Source organism: Haliaeetus albicilla, chromosome 4 (genome assembly GCF_947461875.1).
Source record: "Haliaeetus albicilla chromosome 4, bHalAlb1.1, whole genome shotgun sequence".
Lineage (NCBI taxonomy): Eukaryota > Metazoa > Chordata > Aves > Accipitriformes > Accipitridae > Haliaeetus > Haliaeetus albicilla.
In genome coordinates this window covers 20,006,154-20,027,333 of record NC_091486.1, presented here as the reverse complement: position 1 = coordinate 20,027,333, position 21,180 = coordinate 20,006,154, and the positions used below count along the sequence as shown (strand labels likewise).

Genomic DNA, 21,180 nt, shown 5'->3' with positions numbered 1-21,180 from the left:
TTAGTTAGGATAAATATTTATTTTCACATAACATTTCTTAATTGTGAAAAACACAATAGTCTATTCACATGTACACATAAAGTTTTGTAATAAATTACATCCAAGAAATTGAGTAATTTTGACCAGGAATATGAAATTAGAAGTAAATATAGCACTACATTTCCTTTATATTGTGTGTGATTTCAGAATGTTAAGATTAACATTGTAATAGCATTTAAATTCACACAAGAACGGAGTGACTGTTTTGAAATAAAACCACTCTGAAATACTGAACAGAAATACAGAATGCCATTGAATACACTGATTTCTTAATATTCTAATGGTTGGTCAAGTGAAACTAATATGTTTCGATTGTATACATTATCTGTAACAAAGCAACATATTAAAACACCACCAGGCAGCTTCCGGGACAAACCAGTATTGAACTGCTATACTAACCTTAAAACAATTGGAATCTTACAATTTATCATCAAGTACACAAAACAAAGCATTTAACCTTAATGCATCAGCATTTTTTTCCTAAATTTACAAATACAAACATTTAATTTAATGTAAATCCTTCTTTGTGTCCATTAGATTTTTTTTTTTTCTCCATAAAAATGGCCTTTAATAATGCTAAGTCAAATTTAGAACAGTGACCCTATTAGTTTGCAGCAAAATGCAGTTATCATTTATGGCTAAAGTAGTAAAACACACTCATACACACAAAAACATTAGAAGGAATACTTTAAATGTGCTGGATGTGAAAAGTTGCTCACATGAGGTCTACAGAAGGATTATTGTATTTTGGAAAGCTGGGGAGTGTTAGAGCCCTGTGGATGAGTTGCTATAAAGATTACAAGACTGTAATTCTTAGTTGTAGGATTCAAAGTAATAGCATAATAATTGAGAGTTAGCTTTCATTTAATAATTTAAAAATTTATTTAAAAAAAAAATTTAAAAATCAGTGAATTTCAAATAACGCAATACCTGATCTCGCAGTCCTGGTTTTACACAAAAGAACAGCTTGAAGGATCAGGCAGTAACAAAATCCATTATGAAAAATGTCTCTGTAATGGCTTTAAAGCCCCATTTTTCTTTGCAGTGTTGTTTTTACCTTTCAGTCAATATGTATGTGATGGAATAATGAAGAGCTGTAACTAAACCAACAGCAAGATACCCATTCAAGTATTATACACAACTAATCTCTGAAATTAAGAGGTTGATATAGTTGTTATTAGAGAGAAGACAATATAAATACACCCTTTATGTGGCTGTATTTTAGCTAATAAAGAGGAAAATCATTGGGCAGGTGATATAACTGCATGTGGGGTAGTTTGTATCTACAAAATTTTCCCTATTACAAAATAATGGATTGATTAATGACATAATGCAGTTGTTTGGCCTACCATGGCAACATTCATACAATACAAGATAAAATACTGTAATCACAGATTGCATTTTAAGAAATACTGTACCCCTGTTTCACATCAAAGGATGTGGTGGTGTTTTTCAACTAAGGTAAGAGAATGTTTTAATATATATATTTTAATATATATGTATATATATATATGACTATGTTCCAGTTACATACAAAGTTGAATATTAAATACACTGTATTAAATCAAGGAAAACTTCACAAATACAGAATCTGACCCTGCAATCCTCATTGCAAGAGTAATCCATAACTGCAAAAGGACAGCTTGAGGAAGAAAGGATTATCCTTGTTAGTTTGTTCACAGGGTCAGTTCAGTTGTTGCTTTAAAAACTTCTTTAATGTTTGCTTGTCAGTTTGGGTCTCCTGAAATCATTTACTCAAGTTTGGTGATTTAAAAAAAAAAAAAAAAAAAAGAAAGAAATTGGAACAAGTGGTTTCAAGTTCATCTTGAATGAAGATTATTAAGTATTCTCACACAGAAAAAGTAGCAAAATACAGTACAAACCTATTAACAGGAAATTTGAAATAAACTTTGCTTGTTGAATTTATGATACAAATACTAATAAATGGCGAATATCAGCAAAGAACATGAAGATTTTTTGCATTGGCTACTGCAGACTTTTACACAGATACTAGACAATGTAGACAAGGTGAAATGAGACAAATATTGCACTACATTACCTGTGCTAGTTTGAGATGAAAGACAAAAAGTTACAAGGTCAAATCATTTATATTTAGTCATTGTGGCACTCCTTTCATTTGTTTGTAAAAAAATTAATTGAAGAACAAGTCATAGACAAGTCTCCCGGTCAACACCTTTCCCTGAGTCAGCTTTCTTCTCTTTTCTGATTTCAGCACTAGGAAAAGAAGGAAAAAAAAGTGTTACAGCAGCACTATCATATATATTAATCATCTGCCCGAAAACCAACATTGCACTGGTATTTTAATTAATTTTTCATGCTGCGTAGCACAAACTGGGAAGCAAGTGAAAGTTGCTGTGCTGAATGGTGCAGAAGACATCAGCCAGCATTTTAGTAACAAGGTAGGTACAGAACTTAAGATGTACAGACAGACAAGTCAGCCAGCATGCAAGCAAAGATAGCCACTTTTTTTTTTTCTTGTTTTTTGGCAAATACAACTGTTAATTGATTAAATAATGGTAATGGTACAGTTCTCAGACAATACCAGCATTTTCTTAAATGGCGCAAACAAGAGGTCACAATAAGTATTTCTTGTCTTTAAAATGTATTCTGTTGCTCAATGTACATTTAGAAGGAATGTTTCTGAACTAGAGCAGTGCAAGCCAATTTCCAACTGTAATATTTGGCTTTCAGTCTTGACTGGGGAGAGCAGGAGAAGGCCACGGTGGTGAGGAGTGACAATATTCCCCATTTGGAGCTTGATATATACTTCTTCATGTATACATTATAAGGAAATAACTTTTTTTTTTTTTAAAAGCCTGAAAGATCATACAAAAGCCGTATCACTAAGAACTCTGAAGCAGAGTTCAAATTTGGATTCAGCATTTTTCTACTTAAAACACTGTTGATTTGCCTACAGAAAGCAATATATGTGCAAAGCAGATGATTTTTTTTATTTTAGTGAAGAGGGTCCTAATTTACAACAGCGTAAATAAATAAAAAGTCATGTTCTTGCAATGAATTTCAATCACACTAGGAAAATGGCAGAGGCTTCCACAACACAGGCAAATCAAGCCTTCAACAAAGAGTGGCAGGGTATCTAAAAAAAAGATGGTTCTGAAAACAAACCTGTATCAAGCACATAACCTACCAGGTTTCATGGGAATAATTCCTTAACTAGAATGAATGAGAAATAGGCTGTTACACAAGGCTTAAAGAAAGCAAGATCAATTCTCAAATTCTTAAGGTGATTCATGCACAATTTTACAATCATCTGACATTTTTCTTCACATAAAAATTGCTTTAAGGATACAATTCAGTTCAACCAAAGCTTACTTCTAACCCTGTGGCAGCTTCCAGAGGTGTTAATGGAAATAGCTAAAGAATACCAACTTCTGCCACTTCAACTGCCAAATCTGTCACCTTCTGTAGAACAGTGATAGAATTGGGTATGTTACACATTTTGCACACAAAGGGTATGCAAACAAATTCCTGGGGGGGTGAATTTAAAGTGCAGCAGTACAGCAGGCAGTTACCTGTGCTTAATAAAAGCAAACACTGAGGATGTGTTGTGTGCCTTACAGTCTGTAATATTTCCACATTTCACATGCCTCTGTGATACCAGGAAAGTCTTCCTTCTGTTTAGGATTCACATCTCAGCATCTCCTGCGGATGTGGGCTTTAATGCCTCAAGAAATTTGAAAAAAAGAGGACAAGTCCAGTCTTCTACCAGTAAAACACACATAACTGGTGGATCTGTAAGGGACTTACTTAGAGCCCTCTTCCTCCCTACCAAGGGAGTAGTCTAATAAGCCTGAGAAGGAAGGTTTGGGATGTGGGATTTGCATATCTTCAGGTAGAAAGGGGAACACATACCATCTACCTAAGTGACAGATGCCTCTTTCTCCAACATTTTAAAAGACCAGCTAGGACTACCTTCTACACATGTTTTGGAATTGCTATCTGAAGGGCTTAATATTATAAGCAAAGACAGAGGAATACTTAATTACATGTACCAAAGAGGGCTATGTTTCAGATAGGTGCCTTGGTGTTCAATTCTACGAAGACAGGTTCAAAAGCAGACCTTTAAGTAGGTCCCTAGGACTTTTAATAATGAAAAATTAAGGTTGGAAAATTATAGAGTTCATGTGCCTCTATGGTTAGACAACAGTTCACTAAATTTAAGTCCCCTCTTCAGACCCTTAAATCCTGTTAAGAGTCTGGGATGTAAGAACTGTCACACAGTACACTACTACACAGAGCCGGGGCAGGGCAGAGCTTACAATAGATACTATCCATGCATCAGGCTAAGAAGTCGTTTGTATAATTGGTTAGCCTTTCATTGGCCAAGTCAACTCAGTGTTTAATTAGTACGAAGAACTTCCAGATTTTATGTATTCCAAAAATCACTCTATGTATGTTGTTAATCGATCAGTGCCTTACATAAAAGGCATTACATGAAATCATAGTACAGTATCATTTAATTATCCCTATTTAATAATATTTTGAGATATTTGTATACGAAAATAGATGTGACAACAGGAAAAGGAGTACTAAACACTTCTTTAGTTGAACTTGAAAAGGCATCAGTAAAATTAATTTCAAAACAACGTGATTTTTTTTCCCCTATGGTAAGATACCCTTCACTGCAGGCAATTGTGTAATGTAATACTGGTGATCTTGATCATTTGCAAAAATTATTGTTATGACTGTTACCATTCCAAGCTTTCCTTTTTCTCAGTACTTACTTAGGATTGAATTATATCTTCATGTAATGATACATGCATTTAGGAATATAATGTTTCTTTAGCTCTGTCTCTAACATGATTTAAGATTAGTATTGTCTATGGTTTTGCTTATCAGAAAGCAAGCCTTCCAGGTTTAAAGTTCTTTGAATCTACTTCTGTCTGGCAATCTGACACAAGTTAGAGCACACGAAAAAGCAGGATTTCAGATTCTTTAAGAGCTTGTTTCCTTTACAACAGAACACTCATACCTAAAACCATAAAACCTGTGATCCCTTAGTTCCTTTTCACCCGAGTCTTTGTTTTCATGAGCAAAGATACAAGAACAGATTGAAAATGAGCTCATTAGAGAATAAGTTGCTATTTTACTGCAGTGGAAAAGCCAAATCACCTTTTACCAATGTTGTCTGAACCAGAGTCTATGAGGATGCTCTTTGCTCAAAGCATCTTTGAAAATTTCAGGTAAAAAACAGTACATGTTTACATAATCTATCATAAAATCAAAGCATGCAACATCCACCAGAAGAACTACAACTACTGCACAGCCAGTGGCTGTGAATGTACTGCATCAGTTTCTTCTCTTTGTCCAGGCTGTGAAAGCCTGGACAACAGAGGCACAGAAGGTAAGAAAACCCTACTGTACATCCTTCTCCCATGCACCACACTGATTTCACTGTGACAGGATCCTTTTCAGCCCATGTTTAGGGTGGAACACCAATCAGAACTACACTGCTATTTTGATCGTCGGTGAAATAGCATTAACATGATCACATAAGTGGGCTGCTCCATGGGTGTCTGAAATGAAGATTCTCTGGTCATCAGCTGTTCCATCTCATTTACGTTGTTTCGGGAAAGGAACAACACTGATGGGCAGCATGCCATTTTAGGGTAACAAAATTTAAAAAATGTATTTCACTACAAAATTTTTTCTCTTACTGTATCTTTTCACCATAAAACAATGACTAGCTGTTTCAAACATGGAGCTTGTTTTGAAAACTGGATTTAGAAATGGGCAGAATATAATTTTATATTTTTAAAAAGTCAAAGAATTCATGAAAAAGGATTCTAGGAATAAATTCAGTTTAACATTTAAATGCACTACATCTACAGTTTCTATTTTTAATACACAATAAATTTCAAATTTTCATATTAAGGACTTCAATGAAGACATTTTACATTCCTATTTGAAATTTCTTTTCATTCTATCTCCCCCCAAACTACACAAGGTCAAGTCATTTGGGTTGCTAGGTGACACCATTTTGAATTGCAAGATACAATCAAGGAAAAGGTTGGCGGACAGCGTCTTACCTTTGGGCAATCAGCTTCTAGAGTGATTAGGAAGGGGGAGCTTATGACAAAAACGTGATATGAAACAGTTAGGTAGAAAATAGTTAAATTTAAAATTTATGGGAACAGAGGAAAATTTCTCTGACAATCACACTTGTGCTTGTATATAATATTTTCTTATTCCCACAATAATTCTGTAGCACAGATAAAACGTCGTTGCTTCATTTTACATTTGTCTGGACTAAATTTTAAAAGTATTTAACTGTTTTGAGGACAAGTGAAGTAGGCAGAAAAATGAAAAGTGATGCAATCTTAAAATTATTTTCATTCCAAATATTAGTAGATTGCATTCAGAGTACTGGGTTCTTCATACAGATATTTCAGGGCAGTGATGACCACTTCTTTTTCAGGAGGAAAGAACAAAAGCAAGCAGATCAAACACAACAGCTGTTGTGCAATATCCAGGTGTAGGCTGGTGGTTCATTACACAAGCATCAGGCATGCCCAACTTCATTTTCCACTGTAGCATAACTAAGTAGCATGCAAATATTTGTGATTTTTTTTTCCCCATAAATAGTGCATTTGTGTTTTGAGCTCAGAATATTATGACTGGACATAAATAAAAGGAAACCTCAAGAAATAAAACTGCAAGATGCTAAAAATCTTTCTAATCCCTAGCAAAATATTCTAATACTGGTTTGACACCAATATATAAAGTATAATGCAATAAAAAAAAAATTAAAACCTTTTAGAAGAAAAGCTTGACTCCTTATCTTTTGCATTCTCTGAGGATATCAACAATGTCTTCCACACAGCAGTTTTTGCCATTTCATCAGAAATGTTTATCACAGATGGGTCATCTCTAAGCAAGAATAAAAGTAAATACACAATAAAACAATGAGCAATCAGTCTTTGTTACTTATTAACTCTATAAAAGTCCTTGAAAACTGATAGTGATGACAATAAATAAGTGCAATGTAAGTTAAGAAATTGTTAAACCTCAAAAATCCTGAACAATGACTTAAATATTCTGTTAAAACATCTTAGCACTTTAGTATTTTCCTCATCCAACAGCAATTCATCACAGTAACATCAATAAAATATATCGTGTCACTTCCAACTAACAGACAGAGAAAAATGAGGAACTGTGAAATTAAATATTGCCCAAGATCTCACAGCATGCCAGTGGCATAGTTGGATTAAACAAGAATTGTAAGAGCTCCTAACAGTTCTCAAAATACTTATGCTCTGAAACTCCACCTGCTTTTAAAACAACTGTAAAAGCAATCAAAAACCTTGACAAAGTCAAAGATTTAAGAGATCTAATAAAAATGCCCCAATTAAACAAGCTAATCAGTAGCATTAAGCAGCACTTTGTAGCCATTATGCCCCTAGCTTTACCTAGACTGCTCCAACTATGTATTCGTACACTTAAGAATGATAAAGTCTTAAATGTTTTAAGGGCCTGCCTGTACATTATTCCTGACTTCATGGTTTACATATGGCTTGACATTCAGTAAGCTGTCAGTAAACTTGTTTTCACAATGTTTTGGGGAACCTCTTTATCAACCGATGTCCTGACTCTTCTTTTTAGCTGTAGGACTGTGACCCTTACAGTGCAGAAAGTCAGATATTATACGGGCAACTGTACCTAAGTAAACACACTATAGATCAATACAGATCACACCCCAAGATAAATGAAGCTAAGTATTGCTAATATAAAACAGAACAAAAGCTGTGGACAAAAGAAAAAAACCAGACCATTAGAAGTGTGATGAATCAAAAGTAAGAAATAGGCTGGGATTTTTCAGAGACACAGTTAGTTGTTTGCCTTAGGAGACATTAGGGTAGCTTCATGTTAAAATGTAAGAAAGGAAGCCACTCTGAGATAGTGTTCCTATGAACTCACATTAATGCAGAGGTTACTATTACCAGATATTTCAAATCTTTATAAAGAACTTTATTTCTGAAAACTGTAAATGACAGTAAGTGCTTATGGGCTGGCTACATGTTACTACTATCTATAACATAAGTTTTCACGCTTTTTAAGTTTTGTCAACCCTGCATTATGCCTTATCTACCCTGGACAGCTCTTGATTCACTTACTATCTCACATAGATAGGATCTTAATTAGAATGTTTTAAAATGTTACACTGTAAGAACCTAGTTTTTCTGTTGTGTCTTCAGAACCTTTCCTGGCTCCCTGTTAGCATCAGGGTGAAGGGTTTGACCTGCTCTACATCTTTGTTTCACACTGTGCATGTCAGAGGCCAAGGTTCATTATGAACAACCTGATCCTGCAGTCCTGCCCAAGGGAAAACTTCAACTAGGAGGTCCTTTTCCTAGGCGCTGTGAGAGCACGTGGAAACACTAGAAAAGGGCTGAGCTTATTAAATGATGCAGTATGTGGTTCAGTTCACCTATCTGTACTCTACTACCAGACAAACATCCTCCTGACATTCAGTAAGCATTAAGAATAAATATTGTGGCATGTTTATTTGTTTAATTGCAACTCACCTAAAAGAGGAAAGGTATATTTTACCTGTAATGTCCTTCTAGTGGTAACTGAACAGTCCCTTCCTCTTCCATTGCTAACATACTTTGCTCTTCCTAGAAGGAAGAAATTTAGATGTGAGACAGGATATGATGTTGTGAAAAGTGGAATTTATGTACTTTAATCCTCTTCCCCCTTCTCTTTAAGTATTTATCTGAAGTTCTTAAAGTAAGGTACTTTTCAACTCTTAATTTAAATATTTGACATTTAAACCCCTGTATTTTAAAAGACATATCTTCACTTAATGTTATTTTTCAATGTCAAATAGAGGTGACACTTGTAACAATAAAGAAAGAGAAAAATTAGTAACACTGAGTGAGCAACTGTATGGTGAATTTGAAATATCATGCATAACAGCATATATACATTACAATGTTAACATGCAAAATTAGGGAAGTCAAGTTTGCACACACACAGTTTTAATACTGATAAAAGTTTTATTGCGACAAAAGGTAGTGAAACAAGACACCAAAATTAGTTTTCACTTGAACAGGGAAAAAACTTCTGTGAGCAACAGGCAGTGAAGAGAACTAGGAGACGTATCTACCAAAAATCTTTTTGTGAAATAATTACAACTTTAGAAAATCTATTTTAGGGGGAGGGGAGAACAAAACAATACCCCTCAAGCACCACGTCCTGCCTGCAAGAACAAAGGAAAACAAGTCTCTGTCTTTCAGACATCAACTCAAGGCTCCACAGGAGGATTCTCAAGGCTTACACCCCTGTTAGGTCACAAAAACCACAGACAGGAGGTTAAAGTGCCTTCACATGAATGTAACCATCAAATCCTGCCCTAAACTGTTGCACTGTGTGTGTGTGAGCATTAGCAGACACCCAGAGACCTCCACATCTTTCTTCCCTTTATTAGATGGCTTTGTAACAGTTTACCCTGATGCCTGTTTGAAAGTGTGAGTTGGCTCTCCCAAAAAGAGAGCTCACCATTTTTCTGGTAGACCACCCAAAACCCTACATGCATCACACACACGGGTAAGTTGGTATTAGTTGGAAGAGCCAGTACAATTTTCCAAAATAGTAGAATTTAAGTCCTCTCTGCACAGAAATTTGTTTCTTCTATGTTTTCCTATTATAACTATTTTAAGTGTCACAACATTTTTTTCTCCAAATGGGAGAAGCCACTTCGTTCATTCCTGTCTCAGGAAGACTTAATTGATTAACATCAAAGTGGCTTCCAAAGGAGGTCTGTGAGGAGAAGGCATGTATAAGATCCACTATAAATGTACAAAGCCTTGCAAAAACATGGCCTAAAAATATAAAACAACTTAAGTGATGAAATTAGGATCCAATCAAATAAGTTCCAGATCTTGTCAACTATATTTCTGAATATTCTTGTGGGTAGAAAAGTTCTATTTTTAAAAGCCGTGTGATAGCAACTCTCCAATTAATTCCTTAGGCTACATGTCAGAAGTTTTATTACTAGTTAATTTTGTCATTTCCAGGCTTCACAGCTTCATAAGTTTTTGACAGTTGAACAGTTTTAATAATAGCTCCAAATATTTAGAAATGCCAAAATATGTAAAAATAACCTCTCAAAATAGACAGTGAATGAAATAAAGTAACACCAGTACATCTTCCCAGTTTTGTTTTCTGATGCCATCCTATCAAGCATGGGAAGGAAAGTGACATATAACCAAAACATAAGGATAACAAGGAATCTTTCCAATAACCAGACCCACAAGAAGAGAGCTACCTTGGTTACTTTTGGTTACTCTGAATTGTGATGACAACAGATAGTGTGATGAAACAACTCTCTGGTCTGCTTCAATTCAAGGGGGAAAACAATGACTCATGTATTTTAATTTCAGCCTGATAGTTTTAAAGGCACATACTAAATAGTAAATAATCATCATGATGTTTATCACCTAGGTAAAACCTTTTCCCCAAAACATATTCTATGAAAGTATGTTGAATGTGTCAAGGAAAGCAAAGATGTAGTTCTCCAGGTTTCAGATGAGGCAGTGAGTTGTCAAAGGTCACAGAAGAATCCTAAAGGCAGAGAAATCTAGTTTTCCTAGTTACCTGTTCAAATTATTGGTTCATGTTCTCTTTCTGCAAATAGACTTACCAGTGGGAATCCTGACACACACCATTTCACTGGTCTCAGATCGCATCTCAGGGCATCCCTAAGGATAAATTACTGATTTATCCATTCACATTGTCTAGTTTCTGCAGTACCCTTGTACTACCAAAAGGTTATGTCTTACAAGTCCTGGACTTTTGCAGAGGTCTGCAGGGCATCTTAGAGGTCATATGCACAACTGTCCCCAGAGCACTCCCGCCTAGAAGTGACCACAGCCTGCCAAGACCATGTGGCTTCACCTCCCACTGCCACCACAGCCTCACATCATGCTACTATTCAAAAGTGCTGACACAGGACACACGACTCTTATTTAAAATAACCTGGCACCAACATATTCTACCTGCTGCTCCTGCAGTTAGTGTTTCCCCATCGATACTTGTCCCTCATTCATTTGGGCCCAGTACTGAGGTTCCCTAGCAGGTGACGTTGATCAGGTGGCTAATAACAGGGACAAAGGACAAAGACCTCCGTGCCTTACACATACAGTTACTTTATGTTCCAACAGTTTTATATCATATGCAAACAAGCAATTCATGAAGCAGCAGCTAGATGAAAATACTATCAAATAGATGCAAAACTGTTAGAAAGCTACAATCAGAAAAATAAGTGTTTCACTGTCAAAATATAGGAACATTCTGAGTAGAAATGTGTAAGAATCTGTCCTGTATCAAGTTTATAAGAAATGATCTGAAATGCATATTCTTTGAAAGGAGATGAGGAGTCCAGATCTGAAACAGTCAACTGGGTGGTAATGCCACAGGCTGTAAGTAAAAGTCAGGATTTGGTTAACAGGGGTAAGCAGCGTCACTGACCTTTTCATTAGGAAGTGGAAGTAAATTGTTTCTGCAGCAGCAGAAGGAAAATGCTGGCCCAGAGTGTAATAGGGATACTGCACAGGATTATGACACTGCTGAGCGGAGAGGGCACAGAGTGATGGTGTGTGACCTATGTATGGCTCAGATGTAGCTGGACGTGCCATGCCCCTCAAATTCTGCAGTGCTCTCCTCAGCATCTCCAGCAGGGACGAGACCAGTCCCAACACAGCATCAAAGTGCCCCAGGCATCTGAGGGCTTTCCTACAGACACAGGTTCATCCCTGCACATCATCTGAGTGGGTCTCAGGAGCAATCCCCAGGAGCTCTGTAGATACTGTGTTATATGACAGTATGGCAGCATAAGAATCTACATCTAATAGACATCCCCACCTAAGCCTATTAGATTTGTAACCTTAAAAGGACTTATGTAAAATATGACAACATTACACTTTGGATACTGTTAACAAGTCTGCCTGTTGCATGGAATAGGCCTTATTTACAGAATTTTCTCTAACTGTCTGAAGGAGAAATTGATAAAGTGCTACACAGCAAAAAAACCCTGAAACCATGACCCACCTCTTTCTCAGCATCTTCCAGTTTCTTTTTCTTGCTCTCAGGCATCAAATCATCTAACCAACTGAGCTCCCGCTTAGTAAAAAAAAAATCCATGAGTTTTCGGACAAATACCAAAGCTAGGACCTGTAAAGATGTTAATTCAAAGAATTAGGAAATTAAGTAAGTAAAACTGACAAATATGCTTGTAGAGGAATACTTTCAAAAGTGACCACAGGTTACAGCTAGAATTTTATTCTTTAATTTGGATATGCCAACAACTGGTCTTCCTTTGTTCAGATAAGTATGGCTTTAAGCGTTTAACAATCACTGAGATCAGTAGATATCCTTTATTTTCAACTAGTGAAATGATCAGAGAGAGATCACTTAAGAAGCAGAACAAATTTGTCTTTTATTTCCAGCAAGACACAGAACTATCAGTAAAGTTCCTCAGTGCATTGAACGATCTTCCTTAATGAATGAATGTTATTTCTATAAAATGATTAAGCACTACTCCTTAAATAAAAACATCAAATAATTTTTTAAGAGAAGAATTTTCCCTAAGAGAATATACAGTTGGGCTATCCACACATATAAACAGACTGCAACCTAGACTATATGTTATAAGACTATAGGTTATATGTAGAATTTTTCCTTACTTAATACAGTATGAATTGTCCTTGAACATTGAATCAAAGGAATACTGTAATTACCTGCCCACATTTAATTTTTTTCTTCAATAATAATGATCCACAAGTGAAAAGAAAATGGATTTTTAGAGGAAATAAAAAATATTTCATACCATCATAGGAAAGACAATGGCAGCTCTTGAAACCTTTATAATCCACAGAAGCACAAGACAACTCAGCTGAATTACAGTGAAGAGATGGACCTTTCTAAGAGGAACATGCCTCAGATAAATAAAATCTGGCTGATGCTTTGCAGGCATCCAGAATAACTTTATCCTGTCAAAAAGCTGGAAGAGAAATTTTTAAAAGTTTGCATTAAAATGAGCTGTAGGATTATCTATGCTGACATTCACACACTGCCTAAGAGATCCTGAATATCTAAGAATTTGGCTTGTTATTCTAAAGGCAAAAACTATGTGGAACTTCAGGAGCGCAGAAAAAGACTACCTCAGTTACAATCATGAGCCATGAATCTATACTCGTCCAATGGTGTTAAAGGACTCATCTCTCTGGCTGAGCCACCAGAGTAAGAATGAGAATTGTATTATTTAAGTAAAGTTTAATTATTTGGTTAGTCACACTTCTTAAGTTCCTTTCAATTTTAATACACATTTGTCTCCCTAGGTATTTCTATAGCAGATGTGCTGAGATATTGGATTCTGCTGAATTCTGTATAGTCATACTCCAGGAAACATCCTGCTCATAACTGCATAATATGTTATACACAAAGAAAATAGTTACTTTAAAATAGTACTGCTAAGATTTCAAGTCAAGAACCCTTAAAGTTAGGCAAAGTCAGACTTCAAAGTAGACGTGAATCAATCATGAATCAAACTGAATGGAAGCTGGTTGATCCTGTTGTGCAGATGCACTATTGCACCGCCTTTCCAATACATTCTAAACTTCTGGTTTTCAACAACTGAGCTCTGCTTCCTTTAGCACACAAAAAGCTGATCGTGGAGGGATCTCTTCAGTCTTTCATCTCCTGTGGATGAAACTTTTTCTTTCCCCCCAGCTTACTTCACCAGACACTTTATCCCAGGCTGTTTTCTTTTCCCTATTGCACTTTCTTCACACAACCAGGAACAAAACCAAAAAAATAAAAAAATAAAAAAAAAAAAAATAAAAAAAAAAAAAAAAAAGAAGGAATGCCAGAAGGGCAAGTGCCATGCCGTCAGGAATGTACATGAGAGGTTCTTGTTTTTCAGACCTATTTGGCATACTGACCCGAGGCTTTGTGTCAGCTGCTATGGCACAGTGATGATGGTGATGCACCATTTCTCCTTGCATGGATGAGCCATGCTATATTCATACAATCTTCAGGAATTTCAAGTTTCAGGAATTTTTACTGAGCATGTGCAAACTGCATTTTTTTAAAGGCTTATGATTTGGCCAGATTTGAGCAGATTTCATTTTCACAGAAACAGCAAAAAGCACATCCTCCCACAAAAGCCATCTTATCAAATCTCCATTCCTTGTCCCAGCTTGGGGGAGGGAAAAAAGGAGGGGGATACTATCACTTTTCCAAGTAAAGATAGCCAAATTTTAGCATGCCTTAAAAACACTCCTCAATAGTGTACTTTCTCATACCCTTGTTCTGAGAAACAGCTGAACCATATTAAGTTGAAATTATCTAAACCTCAGTAAAAGCCAAACTATCAACCCAAATGATAAGAGCTAGGTAAAGTTACAGAAGAAGTCTCTGAATAGAAAACAGCAGTCAAAAACCAAGAGATGTTGCCAGCTTTGCCTACAAATAATAGAGAGGTAAAAAAAAGCAAGACATTTTTAACTTGCAATCAAAAATTTAAATATAATGAAGGAAACAATCAGGCATTTTCTTTGCTCTTTGTACTTAACAACCTTTTGCACAGTGAAATTCATGTTTTCATCATGTGATTGTTCTTTCTCAATTGTCTTGGAAGATGTATCAATACCTCAACTTTCAATAACAAAGGCACACTTGAAAATTTGAGTCTTTGTGTCAGATGGGCTAAAAGATTTGACACCATGACATTTAATGCTGCAGTCATCCAGGAGAAATGATACACAGCATACCATAACCAACCCTGACCTGAATGCTGGAGCACCTGGCTTCTGCCAGGGGCTCCTACTTAAGGCCACTGCAGGAATGCTGCCCTTCCACTAGACTTGCCTTTCATCCCTGAGGCCAGAAATTAAGTAGCATGGGACTTGCAACAGTTCCCCCTGCCTGGGGCATTTATTTTCACAGGAAAAACTTTCAAAGTCTTGCCTATGTTCGTTTTAGGGCAAGTTAGCCAAAAGCCTCATATAGGCAAAGTTCAAGATCAAGTGTACCCCTACAAAGGCACTTACTTAGAAGCTGAAAAGGCAGCAGGCAAGCAAGTGAACGGCGAGGCAGGGGAGAGATAAGATAGTTGTTACTCAGCTTTTAGGCTCAGCCAAAATTCCCTTGATAAGAAGGGAGACCAGAAAAATCGGCACATAAAAAATAAAAAATTGGAGCACACTACCTAAGGGGAATAGTCTATTTAGAGAGAATCCATTTTCCTTTTTAAGTGAGTCACTTTCAAGAATTTAAGGTTGGCAACATTCTTTTAAGATTATACACAAAAGATAATAAAATAATATCATAAGAATAGCTACAGATTTTATAGAAAGCATCATCAGTAACAGATTCTTCATAAATCCATTTTACCTGAATTCCCTTTAGAGACGAAGCACCCATGTAAAGAAATACTCCATAAAGTACTGGCATAGGAATAAACTGCACAAACAAGCAGAGAAAGGGAAGAGCATATTAAATACCATTTAACAATTTTAAATGCTTCTAGAAAGACATTCTAAACAGTTGAAATTCAACGTGCCATATGCCTGCATTAATCAGACAAGTTGTAAATTCAGAGTCACTCAATTACAAATTAATAATGTTTCTCAGAGTATAAAGCAAAATAAGAATCTGGCTCTACAGTTTTATTTTCCTCTCACGGCCAGTTACTACAATATACTTTATTCACTATTAATAAAATTAACAGAACTACACAAAAAATAAAAGTGTTTGATACATACTTAAATTCTTTACTTAAAAGACTGTGCCGGAGAGCATCTGAATAGTAAAGCTATAATCCTCAGAAAAATATTCAAGACACACACAAAATACTTCGTACTGCTAAAAGAAATGTTCTGTGCTACAAGCATTCAAAAATGGGTGAATTACTTTTATAGAATGACTTTGTAAGAGCCTATTTTAAATGTTCAGACTCTCAGTATACAGTGTGTAGGTAAAGGAATATTTCCATAGATAAGTATCTATTTTAAATACTAAATACACAAAACACATGTTCTGTGTGTTTTCAAAGTGAAGGGTTTTGATACACTTAATAAAATACTGCTGGGAAGTACAAGTTCTAAGGGCTTATTGCCTTCACTGTGACAACATGCAAGTCTAAATTCTGGTCTCACTGAAGCCAGTGGCAAAACTCTCACTGATTTCACAGAGGCCAGATAATTCTTAAAAATAGTAAGTATTATGTATATAGATTGTATAATACATGCATGTAACTAGACACCCACTTTCAGGACACTGGTGAGCTGCGTTGAGTATACAGGGAGCATGAGACAATTTTCATGTTCATTTCCAAGAAATGAACACAGAAGTTCTCTTGCAACTGTGAAAATACTTTTAAATTATCCAGAAATCACAGAATGTTTTTGAATTTTCTAAACAGATTTACTTACTGGTATAACTTAGCAAGACTGTTTCATGATAATTTGCCACAGGCCCAAAATATAGACAAAGGGTGAATCTTCATATACAGGTCAATGGCAGAATTCCCTTTGACTTCAGTCAGGCCAGATTTTCATTACAAGGTTTTTGTTTTAAACATGTTAGATGTCCCTAGTTAAAACATGTGTTTTAAACGTGTTAGATGTCCCATTTTATTGCGCAAAATCAGAATTCCACTTTAGATTATCATTGTGTAACATTATGCTAGTTAGTAATGTGCCTGGAAAGGGCACTCATTAAACAATACCGTAACAGTGAAATGTTCAGTGCAGTGCAGTATTCTTTAGCTTTTCCTTACTTCCCCAAATTACCTTCAGGATACTTGTCAAAAAGACAGATGAGCCCATAAGGATAAAAATCATGAGCCCTGTGACTCTTTGCTCCCGGATTCCAAGAAACTTTGGCTGCTCCCCTGGAGCGGAGCACTCTGATTCCAGTTTTAAGCTATTCACATGGGAAATAGAGAGGACAGTGGCTGCAACAAACCATGGCAATCCCATAATAGAGCACACTCCAAGCATGACTGCCACCATGAGTAGGTCGAGATGGTATCCACATCCTTTCTGTTAAAAAAAGTAACGACAGCAAGAAGATATAAAATGACATCTGAATTAAGGATAACACTCCTGGCAGGCATTCCTAATGAACACTTAGAGACAATTAAAAAAATCGTGACTTGAGGAAAAAATAGCTTTCTTCTATGTGTTATCCAGGTTGGATCAGTAGTGATGGTAAACTGGTTATCTAAGGGGAATTCCTACTAGTTCACAAGAAATGCTTAATATTATTAGACTCATTCCAGTTATGAGTTAAGTGTACATATCATAAATCCACTTTACAATGGGCAGCAAATACCCTTCCTGCTTATAAAAGAGATACTAGTAAGAAAATGGAAAATACATAAGTTTTCTGTTTTAACTAAATCCCTCCTGTGGATAACAGTAAGCAAACATCCAGCTGCACTGCCAACTTTCCACTGCACTAATCTTAATAGACCCTCCATCCATCCTTACAGAGGAGGCAGAAAATTTTGATTCTTTCCTACACAAAAATTCTTACGTTAATATTTGCAGTCAGTTTATGATATAAAAGGCCGTAAACCCACAATGATCCTTTTAAAGTTTTTATAGATCGTAAGCACAGGATAGTAGTAAGTTTTCACTAACGTACTTGCATCTTATCTAAGAACAGATAGCTAGAAATGAAGAGAAATTAAACTATAAGTAAGCTATACATGAAATTAAATTATAAAATAATATTCATCATCAGGTACTGTTTTACTGGTTTCCCTATTCAATACTTAAAAGTAGCACCATAAAGACTCATATGAGAAGTCAGTACAAAACCTTTGGTGTTGGATCATCTCTGTAGTAGTCAAACACTCTGTAAATTTACCAACAGGAGGATGTTGTTTTGCTTTTGTAGTAGTAGATAAAACTCTTTGGTCAAATCTCAGATGCATTTAAAAACCTGCAAATACAACCTGCACTTGAAAATGACCAATGATCTGCATCAAGCTTGGTTGCATACATATCTGTTACCATAGCTGAGAGGGATACTTCTTTTCAATTTTAGTGAGCATCCAGGACCACCACACAGCTGCAAGCAAGAGCTCAAGCTATTTTCCTTTAAAAAGTCAGGTATTTAGTTATCTCCACAAAATTCTGCAATATGGCAACAAATCCAGTGTCATGGTCTGATGAAACAGTGATGTTCATGCAAACAATGTGAATATGTTGAACCATAATTTTGCCTGTAAACCCATGCAAATGCCTTTTGACATAAAAAAAGTAACTAAACTAAACTTGGAAAGGTTTGCTACAGAGACTGCCAAAAGCTGAAATGTGCACTATTCAGAATTTGCCATGGGAAGTATAAAAAAAGAGGGGAAAACGAGTTGGAAGCAAACAAATCATTTCTTTCTGAAGACAACTTTTACTTCTAAAATGGGAAGCGTCTGGGTTTATGAAAATGTAATCCACATAGCGAAATGAAAATGCCATCTTATTTGCTTACATTATTTAAAAAGGGGAATTCATATAAAGTAAAGAAAATGAAAAGAATCAACTCTAGCAACCTTCCCTCACTCCCCAAAAGTGTTTATGAGTCTTATCTCCAAGACACATCTTGACAAACTCAGAGATGTGTCAAACACAGATATTAGTTACATGCACAATGCACTCAAAGAAAGAGTTTCATTCTAAATCCTAAGAGAGACACCTTTTTTTACCTTCTGACACATTTATGAGGAATGTATCTGCTAATGCATACAGAATCCGAGAGCATTTCCTCACATTCATACATGATCTGAGGAACCTGACATATGGGAAGAAAAGGAAGCATAGCAACAGGTGATGCTACACCAGACCCCAGCAAAACTAAAACGCAGCAAGACAAGGGGGCAGCCAGGAGGACCATCTGACTCCCAGATGCCAGTGCTGAAAAAACACATTCCAAAGCTTGGCAGCAAATTCCTGCATCTGTCAAGTTAACCACATGCAATGCTATGGATTGACATGAAGAGCCAGGCTGACAAAGAGGGCAAAAAAAGAACATATCAAATGTCACAATCATCCAAGAAGAGGCAGTGCAAAGTGAAGGTTGCAAATGCATTTGCTAAAGCAACTTGGGATTGGATTGCTGCTTATTAAAAGTATGTCAAAAAAAGCCTAAGCTCGCTGCATATACATGTACAGAAACCTGCTGCTAGATTTTGCCCAACAGTTTTTCAGAGGGGTGATGTCCCTTTTTCTCTCTCCATCTGTAGGCAACTAAAGTGTTAGAGAACAGAGCAGGAAGTTGTCCTATTTTGTTTTAAGAACCCATTGTGCCTCTAAAGCTCAGTTTTATTCTTCTCCCTTCTTTAAGATAGGAAGGGCATTAAAAAAAAAAAAGAAAAAAAAAGATGGGTAGAACCACAGAGAAGGATAAAGGGGGGGGGGGGGGAATCTTATATTACAAAATAACCCCTGAATAGTTTTTCAAAATCCAGTCCAGTAGAACAACACTGTCAATATCTGATGAGGCAATTAATATTATGATACTTCAGGAAATTATTAAATTCCAGATTTTTTTCTTTAGGTGATTGGGTATCATACTTCCAATACAGCACAGAGGATAGCACTTTTTTGATTCAGAATCTCTGTTCCAAATTACATTCATAAAGTCTTCTGTAAGGCAGCAAATCACTGACACAGGGCACAGTGTCCAACAGAGAAAAAGCATAACAATTTAAAGGGGTGCTATATAACATATAATAAACTAGCATACTCAAGTAGATGAAGGTACATTACATAACCTGAAGCAGAAAACAACAGTGAAAATACAACTATTTGACTGAATACCTTTAGTTTGTGTTCTTTTCTATTGATAATGACAGCTGTGATCTGCTGGTCCATAAAGATAAGGATAGTGCAAAGCAGGGCCGGAATTACAGCAGCTATCACTGTCCACCAAGGATTCGGCCCCAAAGGAGTAATAAACCAGCCACGATCATCTCTGGTGGGCTATAAAAAGAGAGTCATGCATGACCAGTCAGAACTCTAAAGATTACTTACATTTTAACTTCATAAGAATACACACAAAAACATTACTAGGATATGATTTCCTTTAAAATCAATCTATGTATGTAAGAGCACAGAAAAATGCTAAACTTCCTATGATACCAAAAAGAGAAATTACATATAATAAAATCATCTGGGACATTACAGACTTGGTTGTATTTGATACAATGAGCCCAGAATTTGGACGGCACCTCAGAACATTTCAGTAGTCTAGGATTTGGGTAATTTGAGCCATGTTGGTCCTCACACAGAAGACATTAGGAAGCATGGAGGGGCCTGATGAGAAAGGCTCACTTACATGGGCCACTAATCAGAGAGGTTGCGTAGTACTTGGTGAACATGAAAAATTCAGAGTAGCATCACTACTCCCTGATGAGAAAAAAATATAATAAACCCACGACAGCACACTACTTTGTGAAAATAATAAGGCAGTGCAATTTATCAACAAATTACCTTAAAAGCGTTTGGAACCTGAAGTTTTGGTGATGGAATCCCAATGGCATAGTCAATTAAAACCATGGACAAAATAGTGAGAAAGACAGCAAAATCGCTGACAACTGATCGTACCTACAATTATTGAGAGAAACGACAATTTTAACTAAAACATTCATATATGAGTTAGGATTTATTTTTCTTCCCTGTTTTAAGCCAATTTGTGCTTACAGCTAAAACTGTGTTTATTCTGATACAATTTTCTAACAGAGAAAAGATGCAGTGTCCACTACACCAGCAGTTAATTGAATTTGCAATGCAGATGGAATTCATGCTTACACCTGACTAATGACAACTTTTGAATTAAAAAAAAGGCACATACCTTTGTTGGGAAGTATCGGCTAGTTTTGAACTGCTTCAGTGTGGATGACAGTGTTACCGTAGAAAAGAATAAGATGACAGACCAAAAGAGGACATCTGGAACATAAGGGCCATGATGACCACAGGCTCGTCCAACAAACTCTCCATGAAACTTTTTACATTCCTATCAGGGAGACCAAAGTAGTATTGTTCTGAAAAATATCCATGCTTACACTGATATTTTCTTTCCAATTACCTT

General features: G+C 36.1%; 1 protein-coding gene across 8 annotated transcripts in view; it reads right to left on the bottom strand.

The window, feature by feature from the left end:
* The window catches only part of SLC4A10 (solute carrier family 4 member 10), a 165,383-nt gene continuing 144,203 nt past the window's right edge, over positions 1-21,180 (bottom strand). For 5 of the 8 annotated variants that reach the window (XM_069781241.1, XM_069781239.1, XM_069781237.1 and 2 more), the window contains 12 exons: positions 20,944-21,105; positions 20,583-20,696; positions 19,911-20,072; positions 16,878-17,129; positions 15,478-15,546; positions 12,911-13,084; positions 12,133-12,255; positions 8,632-8,699; positions 6,835-6,951; positions 6,111-6,150; positions 3,209-3,234; positions 1-2,274 (listed from right to left, as the gene is read on the bottom strand). In XM_069781241.1, coding sequence (XP_069637342.1) covers positions 2,208-2,274; positions 3,209-3,234; positions 6,111-6,150; positions 6,835-6,951; positions 8,632-8,699; positions 12,133-12,255; positions 12,911-13,084; positions 15,478-15,546; positions 16,878-17,129; positions 19,911-20,072; positions 20,583-20,696; positions 20,944-21,105 — 1,374 coding nt within the window. In that variant the 3' untranslated portion in view covers positions 1-2,207. The remainder of the gene's footprint in view (positions 2,275-3,208; positions 3,235-6,110; positions 6,151-6,834; positions 6,952-8,631; positions 8,700-12,132; positions 12,256-12,910; positions 13,085-15,477; positions 15,547-16,877; positions 17,130-19,910; positions 20,073-20,582; positions 20,697-20,943; positions 21,106-21,180) is intronic. The other 3 variants (XM_069781242.1, XM_069781243.1, XM_069781244.1) reach the window with 2 other exon arrangements.